This window comes from Pelodiscus sinensis, chromosome 1 (genome assembly GCF_049634645.1).
Source record: "Pelodiscus sinensis isolate JC-2024 chromosome 1, ASM4963464v1, whole genome shotgun sequence".
NCBI lineage: Eukaryota > Metazoa > Chordata > Testudines > Trionychidae > Pelodiscus > Pelodiscus sinensis.
In genome coordinates this window covers 89,112,727-89,131,403 of record NC_134711.1, presented here as the reverse complement: position 1 = coordinate 89,131,403, position 18,677 = coordinate 89,112,727, and the positions used below count along the sequence as shown (strand labels likewise).

The window sequence follows — 18,677 nt, the reverse complement described above, 5'->3', positions numbered from 1 at the left end:
GAGTAACTAAAATGATTGAGCGGCGAGCAGTCCCGGGGCACCTTATAGACCAACTGAAGTGTTGGAGCATAAGCTTTCATGGGCAACGACCCACTTTGTCAGATGCACATCTGACAAAGTGGGTCTTTGCCCACGAAAGCGTATGCTCCAACACTTCGGTTAGTCTATAAGGTGCCACAGGACTCCTCGCCACTTTTGCAGATTCAGACTAACACGGCTACCCCTCTGATAAAATGATTGAAGTTCTAGAAAGCATGACCCATGAGGGAAGACTGAAAGAATTGAGTTTATTTAGTTTGGAAGAGAAGACCAAGAGGGGACGTGATAGCTTTCAGGTACCTAAAAGGGTGCTACAAGGAATGAGAAAAAGTATTCTTCTTAACCTCTGAGGATAGGACAAGCAGCAATAATGGGCTTAAATTGCAGCAAGGGAAGTTTAGGTTAGACATTAGGAAAAACTTCCTGTGAGGGCGGTTAAACACTGGAATAAATTGCCTAGGGGGACTGTGGAATCTCCACAATTGGAGATATTTAGGAGCAGGTTAGACAGACACCTGTCAGGGATGATCTAGATGGTGCTTGGTCCTGTCATGAGGGCAGGGGACAGGACTTGATAACCTCTAGAGGTCCCTTCCAGTTCTAGGATTCAAAATGCAGTTACCATTTATGCGCAAGATGGGAGCAGGTGTCTTCAGTGCAGTCCTTTGCGGCATTGTGCAGACACACAGGAGCCCTGTAGCTGTTATATGAAACCAATCATCAAACTAAGAGGCTGCAGGGAAGTCATATGCTCTTCTTGAAGTGAGCCTAACCCAACTTCTTTGTGCACCTCTGCTCCACAAAATCCCAAGTGTTACTATAGCACAGTCTGATTTTCACACCCACGAGAGACAGCTGGCTCCCCTTCTCATCCCTCCCCCCTGCAGCATGACATGTCAGAAACTGCTGCTGCCAGAGGCCGAAAGAGACAAGTGAGAAGTGTGACATGTTCTATTGAAGCTGTCACCTCTGTTCAGGTGTGATCCCTCCTTCTGGATGACTCAAGCTGCAAGCTCCCTCTTTTAATAACATAATCCCCAGAGATGAGTGTCTCAACACCACTCTACGCTCAGGCTTTGGAGAAACTAGCCAGTGATTTCATGGGACATGTCCCATCTTGTTGCTCTTTCCACTGGGTTACCAGAGTGTTGCGGCTGGAGATGGTAGCTATGTTACTGGCTCACGTATGAGGCCCAACTCCAGGTAATTATTCCTCCCACCTTGTGAGCACTGCCTCAGTCAAGTGATCACCAGTGTCTTTTTAATATCCCAGAGAAGTGTCCATCTGAAAGCGTGGGAGGGAGGATGAAGTTCTCTAATACAGTATGAACTGTACACCATGCACTGCCTCCTGGAACTACTCCTCAACCTGACCCTGCTAAGGCAGGGGGGGTAGATGGGTCCCCTCAAATCATTCAGGCCCTGATCTCTTTGTGGGGAGAGCCAATTTGGCCCACTGTCCCATTAGGAGCAAGACTGAGACAAGCCCTTCTCCTCATTCACTCAAAGGCCAAACAGCTAGCAGCTGTCAACTACACACAGCCTTGGCCAGCTTCAGGCTGCCTTTGAACCTGTGGCCAGGAAGTGAAAAGGGTCTGTATCTCCTGCCTCTACCTCACTTTGTCCCCTCCACCAGCCATCATGAGAGGGGCTATTAGGGCCACCCACCTTTGCTAAGCCCCACTCTGCAAACCAACCACAAAGAAAACCTGTCTAACAACAGGTTTTACATATTGTAGACATGATCGTAAAGCTCAGACACGCACAAATACACACAGGTGTTATTTGGTTCTGTCAGCCCCATGGTATCCAGTCTGGGAGAGGAAAGTTTTCAACTTCTATTGCATTAGTAACCAAAACGCTATGAGCAGGCACTGTGCATTTTCACAGGGCCTCCCAAACACCACAGGGGAAAAACCAAAACAAACCTCAGTGGCACTGCAATACTGCAAGCCAGCTTCCAGTAGCTTTGAGGAAAGGATCACTCTGTGTGGCCCCCTTGCATGGGACTAATGCCACCCCTTGCTGGTGCAGAGGAAAGGAAGACTAAATTCATTAGATTCTGGTAAACTCAGGTGATGGGCTGTTTCCACTAGCCCTACTACGTACCCAACAGATTTGAGTTGCCACAGTATCCTAAGATTATGCAGCTCTTTTCAATGAAAAGAATCCACAACATATCCAGGGATCAGTTCACCTTGTCTCCCTCATATGGAAAAGAGGAAATGTTTCAACATCCTACAATCCTCCATTATATTGAACCCAACTGAAACGTGGAAGGGTGGGTTTACAGTGAGCAGAATACGATTAGCTCCCTCCTGGAATCAGACCCATCCTGCTATGAGAAATGCCGCAGGCTCTAACAAGCTTATATAATGAGGATTAATATTGGTTACTCTTTGCTTCAGAGAAAGACTTTCTTCTCTCCTGCTTGGAGACTAACACATTTTGGGTGCTAGATCAACCTGTTTTACTTCTCTGCACTACATCTAAAACACCATTTCCTGCAGCAACCCAAATTCTTTGCTGGACGCTTCCCAGCCAACTGTGAGGGGGGCTGGGCCTGTTCATCTTATGAAACCCGGGAAGATTACAGCTCAACATGCTATGGCTAGACAGGCCACGTATGCACTTCTGCAGTAGTTAGTGAGGGGAGCCAGGATTTTTCTGAAACTTCAATGTTCATGTGACAGTGATTCACTAGGAGGAGGAATCCAAAGTTTGAGTGAGAAAAGAGGCCCCTGGGGCACGGAAGGCTAGTTTTCAGCCCCCTTCAGCTGTGAGAGGTGTCTCTCTTTGATGATCACTAATGACCAGTGTTGTGGTACTGATGGAGATGTAGAAACCCCATCAGTGCTGCTGTGGATCAAAAGAGACTTCAGGAAGGCAGCCTCTTCTTTCGAACTGCACAATAAGGAGCATAACTAGATATGTTACATATTCCTCTGAAGCATTCACCTCTTCACTGGTTGAGAAGAGATATGAAAGTATGCACCAGTTGGTTTATGTGGAGGAGGATACCAGACTAGATGGGCCAGGGCTTTTATACTATCCAGCACCAGGTGGAAGGTTGGCTGAGATGAAGCAATGGTCTTTCTAGGAGGGGGTTAGCTAGCAAAACATCTTTGTGCTATCATCAGGGCAGAAAGCACCCCCCCCGACCCCCCCCCCCACTCCTGTTGAGCACACAACACAGGACAAGAGGCTATTATGTATCATGCTTTTAATACAAACTTAAAAAATCTGGAACAATAGAAACTGTACAGATTTGATCAACTTTTTGTTTTGTTTTTAACTAAAATCTCTAGACACGCCAATGTCCCATTCCAAAATATTGCACAACATTCTGAATACAAAACTCTGATTGTATTCTTCCTTTGCTAAAGAAAAAGTCAGCAGCCCCCTGATCCCCCTTCTCTCAGTAGACCCCTTCTCATAAAAACCAACAGAACATAGGAACACTCTACGTTAACATACATAATTCTGTCCTTCATGTTGACACATTTTCTCTCTGTCTCCAAGATCACACAGTTGTTGAGTCTCTCTTCACAAGGGGTTGGGGAGGGGGAAAGAGGGAGCTGGGGGTGGAGAAAGGAATTTTCACTGCTTTTTTTTTTTTAAGTTTTTTTTCCTGAAAAAATATTTTTCTCTCCTCTTTAAGAAAAAATCTCAAAGAAAAAATTACATTTTTTACGTTAGAAATATACATATATTATATATACCTCTTACATTTTACAAATGTAGCAAATTATTCAATACAAACGGACATCAACAAAAAAACACAAACCCATAAAAAATAAAAGTTAAAAAAAAACTCTCTTGCTCTCTTTTCCTAAGAAACCAGGTTAATTAGTGCAGGTTTTAAAAAATAAAATCGAAGCTGAATGCCTAAATCCAGACCAAAAAGGCCATTAGTTTAATTGCCACCAGTGCTGGAGAAACGCTTCTGAAGCACGCTTTTTTCCCCCTCTTCTTTAAGATACAAAGAGGTTGGTCCCTCCCCTTTCCGTCCTTGTATTTGCGACACTAATTTTAAAGCAGTTACAATACGTATAAGCAGGTTAAAGCAGCGTCAAAGCTTAACACACATAGCAGGTGGCTGGAGATGTTCCATCTCTCCTCTCCCTTCCCATGCCATAAGAGGGTGCACAATCCCACCCAGGCAGTGACTCATGGCAGCATTCTGCTGAAGGATGAGAGGGGTGGAAGCAACAAAGGAAACTGGGCTGGGAAGTCAGCCGGTTCCCTGAGTTGCAGAGAGTTTAGTCCAGTGCAATAGTCTGGAAGTCTACGTACTCTCAAAGGGGAAGGACTGGATGGCAGTGGTAAAGTTGGTGGGAAGCAACTTGCTTCGGGAAATGGTGTGTTGGGATTCAACCCAATGAGAAGAATACCATGCCAATAAATGCAATAGTGGGTGGATTTAGAAACAAGCCTCCCATTGAGAGCAGGGTGCTATCAGTTGTGGCAGGGGAGTTCCTTAACCTAAGTTAGGCTCATTTACAACATACACACAAAGACAAGAGTGCTGGAGTGTCATCAATTCCGGGATTTTGTGGGTGGAGAGAAATGGTAATTCAAAGCTTATTCCCACTGCCAGACAGCGAAGTCCTGGAAAAGTAAACTGGATCTTACTCCTTAATTACAGAAATATTCAAGGTGGGTCTCGGAGGAGTTCCAGAGATGGGTTTAGTTAAAAATCAAACATGGGAGACAGCACAGATGGAAAAGCCTTAAGAAAAAGAATGCCTTAGAGCTAGATGTATCCACTTCAGATCTCTCCTCTTCACTTTCTTCCTAGCCCAAGGCTGATCCCCAGAAGGCAGTCTTCCTACCTAGAGTCCCCAGTCCCAAGTAGCCTCCTTGGGTTCTGGGTTGCCACACCTGGGAGGAAAAGGAAAGGCTGTGGAATCACAGGATGCACAGGCAGCCTATCAAAGGCCACTACAATCTTACTCCTTTCCCTTGCTCCCTTTTCTACTGTGGAGGGATAACCAGGGTTGCAGCTTTAGGATTCCTAGCTTTGTGTTACTCCCAATAACGAGGAGGGAGAGGCCATTCCTGGAATATTCATTTCTTCTCCCCTCACTACCAGTCATTTTAAAGTACTAGCCCCTATTCTGCAATGAGTTCCCTCTAAACTACCCATCTCTGGCTGAATCCATCAGTTAACACTAGGGGCTGAGTACAGCCCTTCCTGGGCAATCCCCCCTGTATTAAGTCACCTGCCCCCTCCTATCCTTCCAGGAAAGCAGAGGGGTTTGATCACACTTTATTATTCTTAATAAAAGAAAATGGTAGGTGATGTCCCTCAAGCTATTAATCCGGAAAGCAGCCTAAGTGATGCAGCCACCTACTCCCCAGAAAGCTATGCTGCCTCCTCAAAAGAAGAAAAATGTTTGCCCTTGTAATCAAAGGCAGCTGAGAGTAAGATAACTCAAAACATTTAGAGACTGCTCCAAAGGAGTATCCATGAATGCTGCTTACATTGGTGGAGAAGAAAAGCACATGACAGGCAGTATATCTAACCTGTGCACAGAAAGAGAAGTGCAATACAGAAGAACCAATGTTTCTTTCCTTTAGACAGCAGTAGGAGCACCTACTTGTATATAAATAACACCCCTCTTGAATTGACACTTGGAGGCCAGCTCAGACAAGACCCTTTGTACATGGGAGAGAGGTAGGGAGGGAAGAAGGAATAAAAAATGGACTCACTGATGCAATGCTGTGCTGTTCTTCTCCAGCATTCACCTCTGGGTGAAAGTGCAGAGCAGGAAGATAGCAGGAAACAGCTGTTCCATAATAGCATCCCAGCTTACCCACCACTGCTAGAAGCTATCAAGGGAAAGGAGGCTGGGGGAATCTTATTCCAAAACGCAGACTGGCATTATCTCTGGCAGTTTTGAAAAGTTTCAGATAACAAGGGCATGGCAGTCTAGAGCATGCAGGGTAAGGAGAACTCAGTACATTCACCCCGTCTGTTCCCAGACAAAGAAAGGGAATTAATCATGAAAAGAACCAAGCCCTCATGCCCCCTCTCTGGGAAGCATGCAATGAAACAGTGCATCTCTAGACCGGCACTGAAAACCAAACTAATACAAACCCTCTTAGCAAGGCAGCCTAGAATCCAGAGATATGGGAATGCCCAGAACAAGGCCATCTCTACACCAAAGAACAAGGTACTGAAGCCCAGCTCTGAGGAGGAAGTTGGGAGATAGAAAGATAAAGTGACCTATGTTTCCACCACTTCTGGACCAAACAAACCCATTACATGAGTAAAAAAGTGGGTAGGAGAAACCACGGGGATTGAGTTAAAAAACCAATTCAGTGCTTCAGGAGCGCTGCCCGGCACAGCACAATGACTCCGGGGTTGTCTCTCTTTCCAAGAAGCTATATTTATAAGATTTCAATTTTTTGTATATTTCTATTTTTCATTTTTCTTCTTTTTTTAATTCTTGTTTTCCCACAAATATTCTCCTTTCTGCCGGTCAGTTGGCCAGGACGACAGGCTGGAATGACTGGCTGGGATACTGCATGGTGTTCAGGTTGTAGCTGAGTCCTTCCACAAAGGGAGACTTCTCCAGGAAGAGGCTGTTGCTGCTGCCGCTGAAGACCTGAGCCATGTCAAAGCCGCTGCTGCCACTAGTGCTAGCACTGAACTGGGAGGCTGGTGGAATGTTGCCACCCTGATTCTCGCTGGTAACACCATCAAAGAAGAGGCCACTGGCTCCAGATGATCCGCCACTGTAAACAAACTCCTTGGCATTTGGGGAGAGCTGTGACTGAGGAGCTTGACTCCCCCCGCCCCCAACGAAGTTTAGAGAATGCATAGAGAGGGAGAGGCCCTTGTGCTTCAGCAGGTTGTTGGTGGGTGATCTGGCCATCCTTTGCTGCGGCTGTGGAGCTCCTGCTGCTCCACCCCCACCCTTCTTCATCTTGGTAGAGCCAAACTTGGTGGCAGCAAAGGTGGCAGTGGTAAAGGTGATGGGCTGGGCAGAGCGGGGGATGAAGGTGGGGCTGGGTGACTGGCCAAAGGATGGCGATGGTGAGTTGGACAAAGAGTTGTCCTGGCTACCAATGGGGACAAACACCTGGGCATCAGGGTTGAAGCTGCTCTTGATCTCCTTGTCCAGCTCAGCTGCACTGCAGCCCTCACTGTCATCCAGATACAGGACCTTGACAGACCCTTTCTCGCCAATTTGGTAGGACACCTCAAAGGGATCAATCCAGACACTCAGTTCTTCAGGCACATTGGCCCGCACATCCTCTACAGCTAGCCCGCTCCGCTTGGCTGCCAGTTCCACCACTGGATCCACTGTTTCTCCAATGTGGACGCAGCGATAGCCAGAACCCTTCAGAGGCTTTTCCGGGTACCAGTGGCCCTCATATTTTTTCTTTAGCAGGCGTTCTAGCTCTTCACCAAACAGGTCTGCCCGCCTCCGAGGAAGCTTGTTATACAGGTACGAGATGATGAAGTTCAGAGCAACTTTGATCTCCAGATGCATACTCCCTTCACAGCAAGCAAGTCAGGGCAGCGTATTGAAAGACAAATGACACACACAAGATTTGGCTCCAAACAATCCTAAAAAAGAAAGAAAAAAAATGGATGAAGGGAGAGGGAAAAAAAAAGTGTGGCAACTTTAGTATAGGTGAGACAAACAGCTTAGTATATTTGGAAGAAATGTCTAATCCTTTAAAAATGGCATTTGCAATGCTACCTCATAGAATAAAAACTACACAAATGCAATCAATCCTCATTCTATGTGACAAACGGATTGCTAAAGGAGGTCAGGAAGAAATTCTGCCCATCTAAACAGATTGAGTACTACATTGAAATCTATGTGCATGTTGCCATTCTCCCACATGGATCACCAAGGAAGACAGGATACCAAACTAACCAGACCTGTTGTGATACAGTGTTAGTATGTATTTTAATACATCTCTTTTTGCTCCAACTCTTATTTATGGCCTTTACTCTATGTGCCTCTGATTAAAAGAAATTACATCAAGGCAGAATCATGAGAGTCTATCCCCAACCAGAGTGGAGATCAACTCCTGAACTCTGTATGGCAATACCAGCCTCTCTTCTGAAGAACAGCAACACTGCTCAATTAGAAGGAGGCGGCTGCTGGTGATTTTTGAAGATCTGCATTCACTAGTCCTGCTGGCTCAAGGATGAGAGAGTGGAGGTGAGGATTTAATGATAGTGAGGCACTAAAAGCTAGCTCAGTTTTACTAATTCCTCAAAGTAGATAGCTCATCTTACATTCAGATACTCACCACCCCCCACTCCCAATGCAGGATTTGTCTGGCTAAATCAAGCTTAAAAAGTTCAATGTCTTAAGTTGAATTAAATTCAGTAACCAGTGTGGGGTTTACACACTATCTACATTGCTGGACACCTGTCATGCATAGTTCCCAGCCCTGTTGTTATTCCAGCAGAAAGGAGTGCATGGGGAATAGTGCAGGGACTGGAATCCCACACAACTTTCAACTCACTTGCCAGAAAAGAACTAATCTTCTTCCCCTTCCTGATGAAGTCATTACAGAAAGTAGGAAAACCCACAGAAGCAGAGTATGAAACCACAAATACTGACTCTCCAGGGCTTATCTTCACTACGCTGCAGTGATCTATCCACTGGTGGTCAATTTATCATGTGTGCTTAGACGCAATAAATCAATCTCCGAGCACTCTCCTGTTGACTCCGGTACTTCGCCAAGATGGAAAGAATAGCCAGAGTTAAGTTAGGGGAGCAGCCCCTGCCAACTTTACTACACAGAAGACATTATGGTATGACGGCCAAATGGATTTTTTTTTTTTGGGGGGGGGGAGGTATGGAGCACAGAGTAAGATGCAAGTCTTCCCTTGCAGAACTGGGAACCCATACAACACCGGTCTAGATCAAGAGAAGCAGCAAAGAAAACTGATTAGTGCTAGTTTAAAATGGATGTTGCATAGATTAGATCAATGGTGTGTGTGTTAGTGCAGACAAAGGCGTAGACAGATTAATGGACAATGTTTGTCCAAGAACACCACACTCTCCAGGTGGGTCATATCCTCAAAGTAAACAGATGGAAAAGGACTCTCATAGGTGTCTTAAAGAAGAAGCATACCATAAATCAACTCCTATTCAATTCCGCAGGGAAGTGACACATCCAGTTTTAATTGATAGCTTAGTCAGAGGCAAGTCGGCTCTTCCCTATCCTGGGCGCTGCTCAGACAAACATATTCACAGTGCATACATCCATGTTGGCAAAATGGGCTCAAGAGACACTCTCACATGTTCAGCCCAACCATTTAGGTTGAAGGCCAAATGGATTTTTTTGGGAGGTGGGGGGGGGGGGAAGAGTATGGAGCACAGAGCAAGATGCAAGTCTTCCCTTGCACAACTGGGAACCCAGGCAACACTGGTCTAGATCAAGAGAAGCAGCAAAGAAAACTGATTAGTGCTAGTTCACATATTCTGGTTGAGTGGATGGTAGGGAATAATTATGCATGGTGACCTGCACAATTTGTTTTAAAATGGAGACTGAATTATAAATAAAAAATGGCAGTACAAATTAGGGATGTGAACATATATCAAGTACACTGGGCTCATCAGTTAATCCTCAATTACATGTATCCCTGCCCCCCCCCCACATCAAAGGTAGCATCATGGAGGAAGAGGTGGGAGCCAGTACACGGCTCCCCATGCATGCTGACTCCAGTGGAGCCGCCTACCCCCTCAATGTGTAAACATGCAACTGCTGAAAAATACAGTGGTTACATGTTTACACAAATAAATGTGTTTTAACATTCCTAGTACAAATTATACATTAAAAAGATACTATATTGGTAATTTATGTTCAGAGTGGTTTATTTCCGAGAACAACAGGCAGTCGGAGCTGCAAATAGTCCAAAATCAGCTAGCCCAAGAAGTTATGGAGTTCTAGAAATAAATTACTTCAGGTTCAGCCCAGTATAGAAGTGAGTAGAGGCAATGAATGATGGGTGAGAATTGAAAAGATACCACATCAGCCTTTGAAGCTTGGATTTCGGAAGTTACTGGACCATGAGAAGTTCTGTTATGTCACTAGGAACTCATTTAATTTAAAATATAATAGAAACATGCCAAGAAGAATTGAACAAGGCAGCTTTTTGAAAGGCCAAATAGGACAGGTCATTCTCACACTGGTGTATAGGTAGGACTCTATAGCTTGAAATGGAGTCTTTCAGAGAAGGGGAGAGAAACAGTGGATCCCAAAAAATACATGCTGAAACGATAACAGAGGCTTCATCAGTCTGTATTATCCCAAGTAGATTGCCTAAAACCAACTTCTGTTACTATGTTGTTTTTAAAGCATCCAGCCTGGTCCAGTGGAATCCTAGCAAGACTGGAGGTGAGAGGGATAACATCTAAGGCTCACAATTCTGATCCAGCTCCAGTGCATTAGAGACCAAAAGTTAAGCCCCTCCCCTTAACTTGGTTTTCATATTTCTGCAACAACTTTTGTAGAGAAATAAACATGTTTTTAATAGTTCCAAAAAGAGAGACAATGACAGTATAAAAATACAAGCTATCTGAATATCTGTACTTGACAAGGGTCTCTAACAGAACAAGGACAGGAGGTAATAAGTTTTCTTACAAAGAGAACAGATATAGAGATCTTTAACAGAAACAGCCAACAGCCTTACTGGTCCCCAGCAACGCCAGGCACATTGAAACAGACAAATGGGATCAATCAGTGGTTAGTCTGGCACCAGATGTTTCAGAAAAAGGTAAGTGGGGGAAAAAAAAAAAATCTACACAGTCCATGGATTTCACTAATGTGGCACAAAGTCATGGAGCCACTCAGAAACATAATACTTCAGTGGGAGGCAAGATGGCAGAGTAGTAAAATGCAGCAATACATTTCAGCATCAAAGAGTTGTTATAAAAATGGAGTACTTTTTCTTTTTTTAAAATGGCGAATACTCTGAGTGTGACCTCTGTAGCTTCAATTTAAAAAAAAGAAAAGAGATTAACCAAATAACAAGACAGCTACTACATACAACAGGCCTTGTCAAATGCCTTCAAAAGAGAGACAGAGGGTTTCAAGAGAGCAAGAGGCACCACTTATTCCCCACATTAGCACAAAAAAATGCATTCCATTAGGATACCTTAATCCCTGGATTGCCAATACAAGAACCCCTATGGTGAAGCTGATTACCAGTTTTAAGCCATAAAACAGTTGCAGCTAAATTTGCACAATTGCAGGGAACACACACGTTTTCTTTTAGATACCTAGGAGGTTTTTGTGAGGGGTGGGAGGAAGCAAAGGTCTTGAAGCTGGTGACCAAGGTAGAAAACGTAATAGCATGTTTTGCAAATGATAAGGGCAGTCACAGAAAAATGTGCATATTTTCCGCAGGTCCTGTATATATTTGCTGGACAATTATTTTATGATGGAAGGAAAGCAGTAGGGGAGGAAAAACAAAAGGATAAAAGTTTTACCGCATATGTTATTTTGCAAAAATGCAGCTCTGGAGGTCAAGAAAAGAAAAGAAAATAGGCAAAATGACTGTACACATTAGATGAAGTGAACACCTGAAACATCCCCATTCCTTCCTGATATGAAGATATGAGGCAGTGACCTTGTAAAACAAGTTTCAATATGGAACAAGATCTATTTTTTAACCTATAAACTGTAATTATCCCTCTGAAAATAGGTCTGCAATTCTGCCCCCTCATCAAGTGCACACTGTGACATTTCAAATGACTTAGAAAAAAAATCAAGGCCGGGATGATAAAAGATTATTCTATGTTATTTTGCAGGCCACACCTTACCAAAACAACAATCTGGTCTCTAACCATCTTCACTCATCCCCACCCATGGATTGTAAGAAGTAATCTAATAATTTTCTACTTTAAATAATTGTTACAGCACATAACCTTCAAAATAAAATAAAAAATTAGAAACATTAGCCACACCTGTAGATGGTATGCAGGGGGAGGAATGGGTCCCTATGTAAACACATTTAGACCCAAGGATTGCACAATCCACTGTCTCCTGTTCCTCTTATAAACACTATCAAAACCACTAGTGTGTTGTATGTGGTGATGGTGTATTATAGAGGACACACCCTCCCAGCCCCATTTCATGCAAAATATGTCTACAATAGGGGGGCCTGTACTGCAGATCAGTCTCTCACAGCTGGGAGTCCAGCCCCCGCCCCCCTCCAATTTAAGCACAGCAGCCAAGGCTCATAGAGGATGATGCACTTACAATAACCCAGCAAAGGAAATTTCTACTCTGGGGTCCGCTTCCCCCACCTTACTATACCTAACACGCAGTATCCTGGGAGTTGTAGTCCTTCACGCTCCCCTTCTTCAGCCCTTTAACTGAGCCAAGGCGTGTGACCTACTTTGCATCTGAACTACATTTCCCAATATGCCTTGCGCCAACCCCGGAGCAAAGAACCAGCGCATGCTCAGTGGAGCAGTGTAAAAAATTTTCCATGGCACATGCGCCCTGGGTGCTCTCAATCCTCCCTGCCAATTGCCCAATGCAAGAAACACACCCCTTGTACCGTGTCATCGGGAACTACTGGGTATTTTTAGGGGTTAAGTGATCTCTTGTCTTTCGGAGGGGGGAGTGGAAAGGGCTATTCACCTCTTCCCTCCTCATACACACCCCGGAATCCCAAGCACACATTAATAACTATCCCCTTGGTTGGGGGCTAGGAGTAAAATCCTAAGGTTGGGGGCTGGAGAGCTCTTTGATTGTATTATAATAATTGCATTTAAAGGCTTCAGGCCACACCTGTACCCGCACCCCAACAAAAAAATAATAAAGTTATCCAGCTTGCACCCTCTACTCCCTCCCTACTGTCTTCTCACCCCCTTTACTTACTAAACCCTGCTCAACAACCAGGGTGCCCTGAGGTCCCAATATTCGGGACTTTGCCTGTACAAGACAAATATACAACCGTGCTCTCCCACACCAAAAAATAAGGGTCCTGATTTAACACACTTACTATCCGGTCATCCTACCTACAGCAGCAGCCTGGCTGCTGGGAAAAGAGACCAAACCAACAGATCACAAACAAGGCCTCAGGAAGAGGCCTACAACTTGGGGGGGGGGGGGGTTTGAGGAGAAGAGGAGACATGGATGATTCCCTCCCAGGCACGGACAATTCTCTGCCTCCACATAAGTGACTGGAGAAGGGTGGTTTTGTGGAAAAAAGGAATCCCTAATAATCCTCCATAAAGGGAGCCCAGTCCCAGAGGTGATGGGTGTAAGACCAACTGGGGGAGGTGGGGAGGGTGCTTAGGCCTGACCTTTACTTCTGCCTGCAAGGTGGCAAATGACCTCTCATTCTCCCCGGGGAAAGGAGGCTCAGGCCAGAGTCCTGGCTTTGTTACAGGACACTCAAGTCCTTCAGACTGGCCACCACCAATCCCCACCGCCCCAGTGTAAAAGTCTTTAGGCCTAGTCCTTTGTCGGACACCCCCGTTGCAGCAAAAACATCATTAGTCCTTCTTAGAGGGTGGCAAAGAGGCATACATCTGATCTGACACCCGCCAAACAATAAGGGAAACTCCCTAAAGGGAAAGGAAATAATGAACCCACTAAAGGCACTGGGATTATTTTCCTGGTGTAGGGGCGTAAGGGCCGTTCCTGAGCTATGCCTCACTCAGGTGCCCTTCAGGTCCCCAGCCCAGGCCCGGGAGGAGGGCGACCAAGCATAAAACAGAAACGTCGCTTTGACAAAACACAGCCAATGCCTGTCGTCAGCAGCGCTGAACGCAGCGAGCAGCGCTGCCACCTTCGCCCCCTCGGCATGCCCCCGCCAGCCACCTCAGGAGTCCCTTTCGGCCAAGGACAGCGGCTTCCACAAAAGGGGGCGGAACCAGCCCCCCCCCCTCGTTTTTTTTCTCCCGTATTAGCCAGTTCTCAGGTAGCTGTCCGGCCGCCCCCACCCCCCGGCTCATTGGATCCGGACCTTTCATTTTTAAATCCCCTCGCAACGCGAACAACAGCCAGAACAAAATGGTGAATTCGGGCATTTCAAAGCGTCACCAGCCAAATGCCTGTCACACGCACACCCCCTTTGCCAGTGAACCTCCCCCCTCCCCCAGGAAGACGGGAGCCCCAGAAAGGCTTTAAAGGCTGCAAGGCGGCGGGGGGGGGGGGGGTGCCAACAAAGCCAATGTCCTACCGAGTTAAGCACGCAAACGGCGAGCGCCCTCCCTTCGCAAGCCAAGACCGGATTTTCTCCCAGCCGCCCGGCCTGGTGCAGAGTGGGAAGGGGCAGGGTGGAAACTGAGGCAGGGGGCTTTCTCCGGCGCCGCGCTCCGCTCAGCTGCAGAGCAGGCGGCGCCGAGCGCGCAGGCGAGCCAGTTGCAGTCAGGCAGCAGGGGCTAGGCTGGGGGAAGACAGCGGGTCCCAGTCCAAGGGGGCGGCGGGGTTGAAACGGCAGGTGTCAGAAAGCGGGAGGCAGGGCCTCTCTATGCCCCCCGCACCCGGATCGGCAGAGAGAGCGCAAGCCCCACTTACTTCGTCCTCAGCTGCAGCGGAGGTGGGCGGGAGGCTTCTTTCTGCTTCCAGGGGTGGGTGTTGCTGGAGGGCTCTTTTTTTTTCGTGCTCTCTCTTTTTCTCAGGGTGCGGATGCGGTTTGGGTTTGGGGTGGATAGGTGCGTGACTCCCCTTGCTATGGGCTGGGTGGGAGGGGTTGTTTGGGGCGCCCCCTAGGTGGTTTCCCCCCCCCCTCCTCTCCCTCAGCTGGGATCCGGAGCCTCCCTCGCCCTGGCCCAAAGTGAGCAAAGTAAATGAAAAGTTTCACCCTTAGCAACCCTGCGCAAGGATCTCCTCTTCCACACCCAGCGTGACGCGTCCCGCAAAGGACAAGGGGGTGGAGGAGAGGAGAGAGCCGGAACTACTTATCCAAACCCTCGCTGGAAATTAACCCTTTTGTCCATGCCCGCCCCAGGCATTAGCCGCGGCTGCTGCGAGCCTTCTTCAGAGGGAGAGCGCGTGGATCAGCAGCTTGTGTGTCTCTGTGGCTGCTTGTCTTCTGCCCTGCTTCAGATGATGATTTCCGCATCTAGAGCTTGGAGCTTTCCTTTTTTTTCTGTCTTGCTCTGGTCACGGTTGATCCCCGCTGGCCAGGCAGCTATGCGCTAGGACAGTGCTGCAACCAGGGACAGCTGGCTATTTGCGCAGCTTATTTAGTGGGTTGTAATGCAGTGGCGTACACACTGGTTTTAAGAGAGGAGAAAGGGGCACGGGGGGATTTGGAAGGGATCAAATAGCCAGGCTGGATTGACCTGAGATTTCCTCAAGCTCCTTATTACTTCAGGACTTAGGAGAGGGCAAGAGTATCAAAAGGAAGGGGAAACCCGACAAGACTTTTATTTTATCCCCCATGCATCGTTATATGACAATATCCCAGCGGCAGCTACAACGCTTGGTGGGTGGGTGGGTGGGTGTGTGTTTTAAAGGGTGACTGATCATCGTAGACATCCATCTCTGGAGAGCGAGGACCCGCTTCAAAAATTACTTCAAAGCAGAAGGCTCTTTGAACAAACGCAGTCACAGTCCAAAGAAACGAATTAAACCCGTGATACACTCTCAGTATCAAATCTGTTTCATTAAAAGGGTAACCCACCACCCTCTTTTTAAAAGGTAGTTGACAGAAATTCCCTATCTCGGTAATGCCACAGACTGCTGAGCAAAAAAGCTCTCCCAGCAACTGTGAGAAGATAGATGTGTTCCAATTATTTCCCCCACGCTGCTCAGTAGAAGACCCATTAGCCAATCTCCTGATCTTGCCACTGCCGGTCTCCCCCCAGTAACAGGCTGTTGGTGGCTCGGGTCCGAGTGGGGAACACACGTGGGGGTGTGCACAGGCTGTTCGGCTACGCGCAGACGGGTGCACCACGAGTATAAGGCTGGGCCATGGGAGCGGTGGGTGGTATCAAGGCAAGGCGAAGGCAGGCTTGTGCTAGCACCACCGCGTTTGCATGCGCGTGGGCACCTCTCTCGCCCAGAGACCGCCAGCGCCCGGAGCTCACTGGCAGCCCCTCTTTTCCCAGGGGAGACTCCGCACGGAGCCCGAGTTCACACGCGTTAGCCGGTCGGACAGCTTGGCCCCATTAGCGCGCGTTCGGGTGGGGAGGGCGGCTCTGCAACGCGCTGCTGCCCCCCTTCCAGCCTTCATTTCACAGCGCTCTTCGCACTGGGGCAAATGGCCTGCCCCAGCATCCTTATTGGCGCAGCGTTACACCCTCTGGCAGGGCAGGGAACTGGGCGAGAGCCCTGTTAAATCAGCCCCTTTTCCCCGCCCCCACCAGAGAGGAGACTGTTCGCTGGGACGCATTTCCCTCTTCTAAGCCTCTGCTTTCAACGCCCAGCTCACGGACTATTTTTTTCCCAACGCGCCTGTGCATTGACTTCATCATCGACACTTCAGGCGCAGGCATTAATACACTCGGAGCGGCCCGCAAGGTGCACGAGAGCAGACTGTGCTAAAAATAACAGCGGCATGTTAGCAACAGCCTCCCCATTGGCTGGCAAGGTTAGGAGGCGCTTCCGGATTGGTCTATTGCGTCAACCAGTCAGATGAAGGGGGCGTTTGCGGGCAGGGGCACCTCTGCCACGGAGCAAAGGCTTCTGGGAGTTGTAGGTTTCTTTTCAAAGGCTCCAGTGGGCCTTACAATGGGGCCTTCTGTGTCTAAGTCCTGCCTTGTGGAGCTGAACCGCTAGTTGTGGCTTTAAGGTTTTATCTAGGTCAAGCTGGCAGAGTTCACCTTAAGCACAAACAAGATAAATTATTACTTAAAACTATGCTGTAGGCTCAGCCTGGGGAGGAAGGCAGCAAAAAGCTTGGTAAAACTATTTGAACTTGGAGTTATATCATCTACCACTGGGACAATGACATACTATCTGTTTACCCCTTCCACAATGGGTTAGGCAAAGAGGAGAGCCTCTACCGTGATGCTAGCAAGCATCAACCTAAGGGCTTGTTTTTCATGTAGTGAAGGGAATATTTTCCTAAAAATGAAAAAGAAAGTAAAATAAATACATAATCTAAGAATTTAGTCCTCCTGCTTCCAGGTTGAAGCTAATCAGATGGGGTCAGGAAGGAACACTCCATAACACAGCACTGCACAATAAAGCATATTATAGGGGATTTGATTCATTCCTCAGTAGTATTGCTATTTACACACATTACATGCATAGGGCACCAAACACTATTGCACTGACTCCACTTTCTATGTTTTAAATGAGGAGCTGTTAACAATTCCAAATAAGAACAAATGCCAAACTCCTATAGACCCCTTACTTTAAGCCAGTGGTTTTCAAACTTTTTTTCTCACAACCCAGTTGAACATTGTTTGCCCGTGATCCAACATAATTATATCTTTTGAATAGCATGTGGACTCCAGGGGCAGGTTGTGGATGAGGAGTTTGGGGGTGCAGGAGGTGGCTCCTGGCTGAGTTAGGAGATTGGGGCATGGGGTTGGGGGCACAGGCTTACTTCTGGTGTCTCCTGGTAAGTGGTGCAGCAGGGATGCTCTTGCAGAATTCCTGTCTGTCCTGGCACCCTAGGCTGTTCTACACCATGGAAGTGACCAGCAGTAGGTCCATCTCCTAGGCGGAAGTACACAAACAGTTCTGTGTTGCTTTTGCTCTTAGGCACCACTCCTTCTGGAGGTGGGGCTTGGAGCAGTGCACAGTGCCCCATGACCTCCCTACCTGGGAGCCAGACCTACTGCTTGCCTTTTCTGGGATGCAGCATGATTCATGGTGCCAGGCCAAGGAGGAAGCCTGTTTTAGCATCCCTTATCACCTGGTCATCGTACAGCAAGGTGACCCAGTGCCTGACATTCTGCAGTCCCAGGTCATGATCTATACTTTGAAAAATATTGTTTTAAGCACTGAGAACAAGAAAAAAGGCAGCCAACGAAATACTGAAGGCTATGTCTATGCTACAATAAAACAACAAGAGATGGCTTTGGGCAGCTAACTCAGGTTTATGGGGCTCAAACTATGGAGTTATAAAGTGCCAGTGTAGGGTCTGAGAGCCCAGGCTTCTGCCCAAGCCCAGATGTCTACATGGCAATTTTATAGCTTTGGAGCCTGAATCCTGAGAGACCAAGTCAATTAACCCAGGCCAGTCATGGATGTTTCATTGCAATGTAGTCATACCCTTTAGTCTGCCAGGATTCCAGAGACCACAAGCAGGAAAACATATGAATAAAAATGTGTTTTGAAAAGTATTCTAGTAGCATATATGTAAGATACATTTCTTGGGAAGTAAATTCCAGATATGTAAACCACTATTTAATATACCCTGCTTCCACCTTCTTCAAGCTTCACCTTTCAGGACAGTTAGCTACAGTGAACATAAAGGAGCACCAGTCTCAGACAACTAACCACCAGCATCACTGCTTGAAGATGCAAGGTAACTGACTAGATCAGGTAAGGGCCTGGCCCAATTAATCTGTTCCCATTTTCCTTTGATCCTAAATGATCCCCCAGAAAGGTAAAATAGTAGATTACATACTAATCTCATTACTTGAGTCTTTTAACTTGTGGAGTTACACTTTTGTTTAATTATCTCAGAGCTTCCAGCAACAAAAGATGTAAAAACTATAAATCTTTTTAAAATT

At 46.9% G+C, this 18,677-nt stretch overlaps 1 protein-coding gene across 1 annotated transcript; it reads right to left on the bottom strand.

Annotated features, from left to right (window-relative positions):
* Positions 1-3,245: 3,245 nt before the first annotated feature.
* TOB2 (transducer of ERBB2, 2) lies at positions 3,246-14,872 on the bottom strand. Its single transcript, XM_006123964.4, has 2 exons — positions 14,560-14,872; positions 3,246-7,621 (listed from the first exon to the last, which is right to left on the bottom strand). The coding sequence occupies exon 2, from the start codon at positions 7,542-7,544 to the stop codon at positions 6,528-6,530; it is 1,017 nt and encodes a 338-aa protein (XP_006124026.1). The 5' UTR covers positions 7,545-7,621; positions 14,560-14,872; the 3' UTR covers positions 3,246-6,527.
* Between the last annotated feature and the right edge of the window lie 3,805 nt (positions 14,873-18,677).

Coding starts and splice junctions, on each gene's coding strand:
- TOB2 (XM_006123964.4), bottom strand. CDS start 7,544: ATGCATCTGGAGATCAAAGTTGCTCTGAACTTCATCATCTCGTACCTG.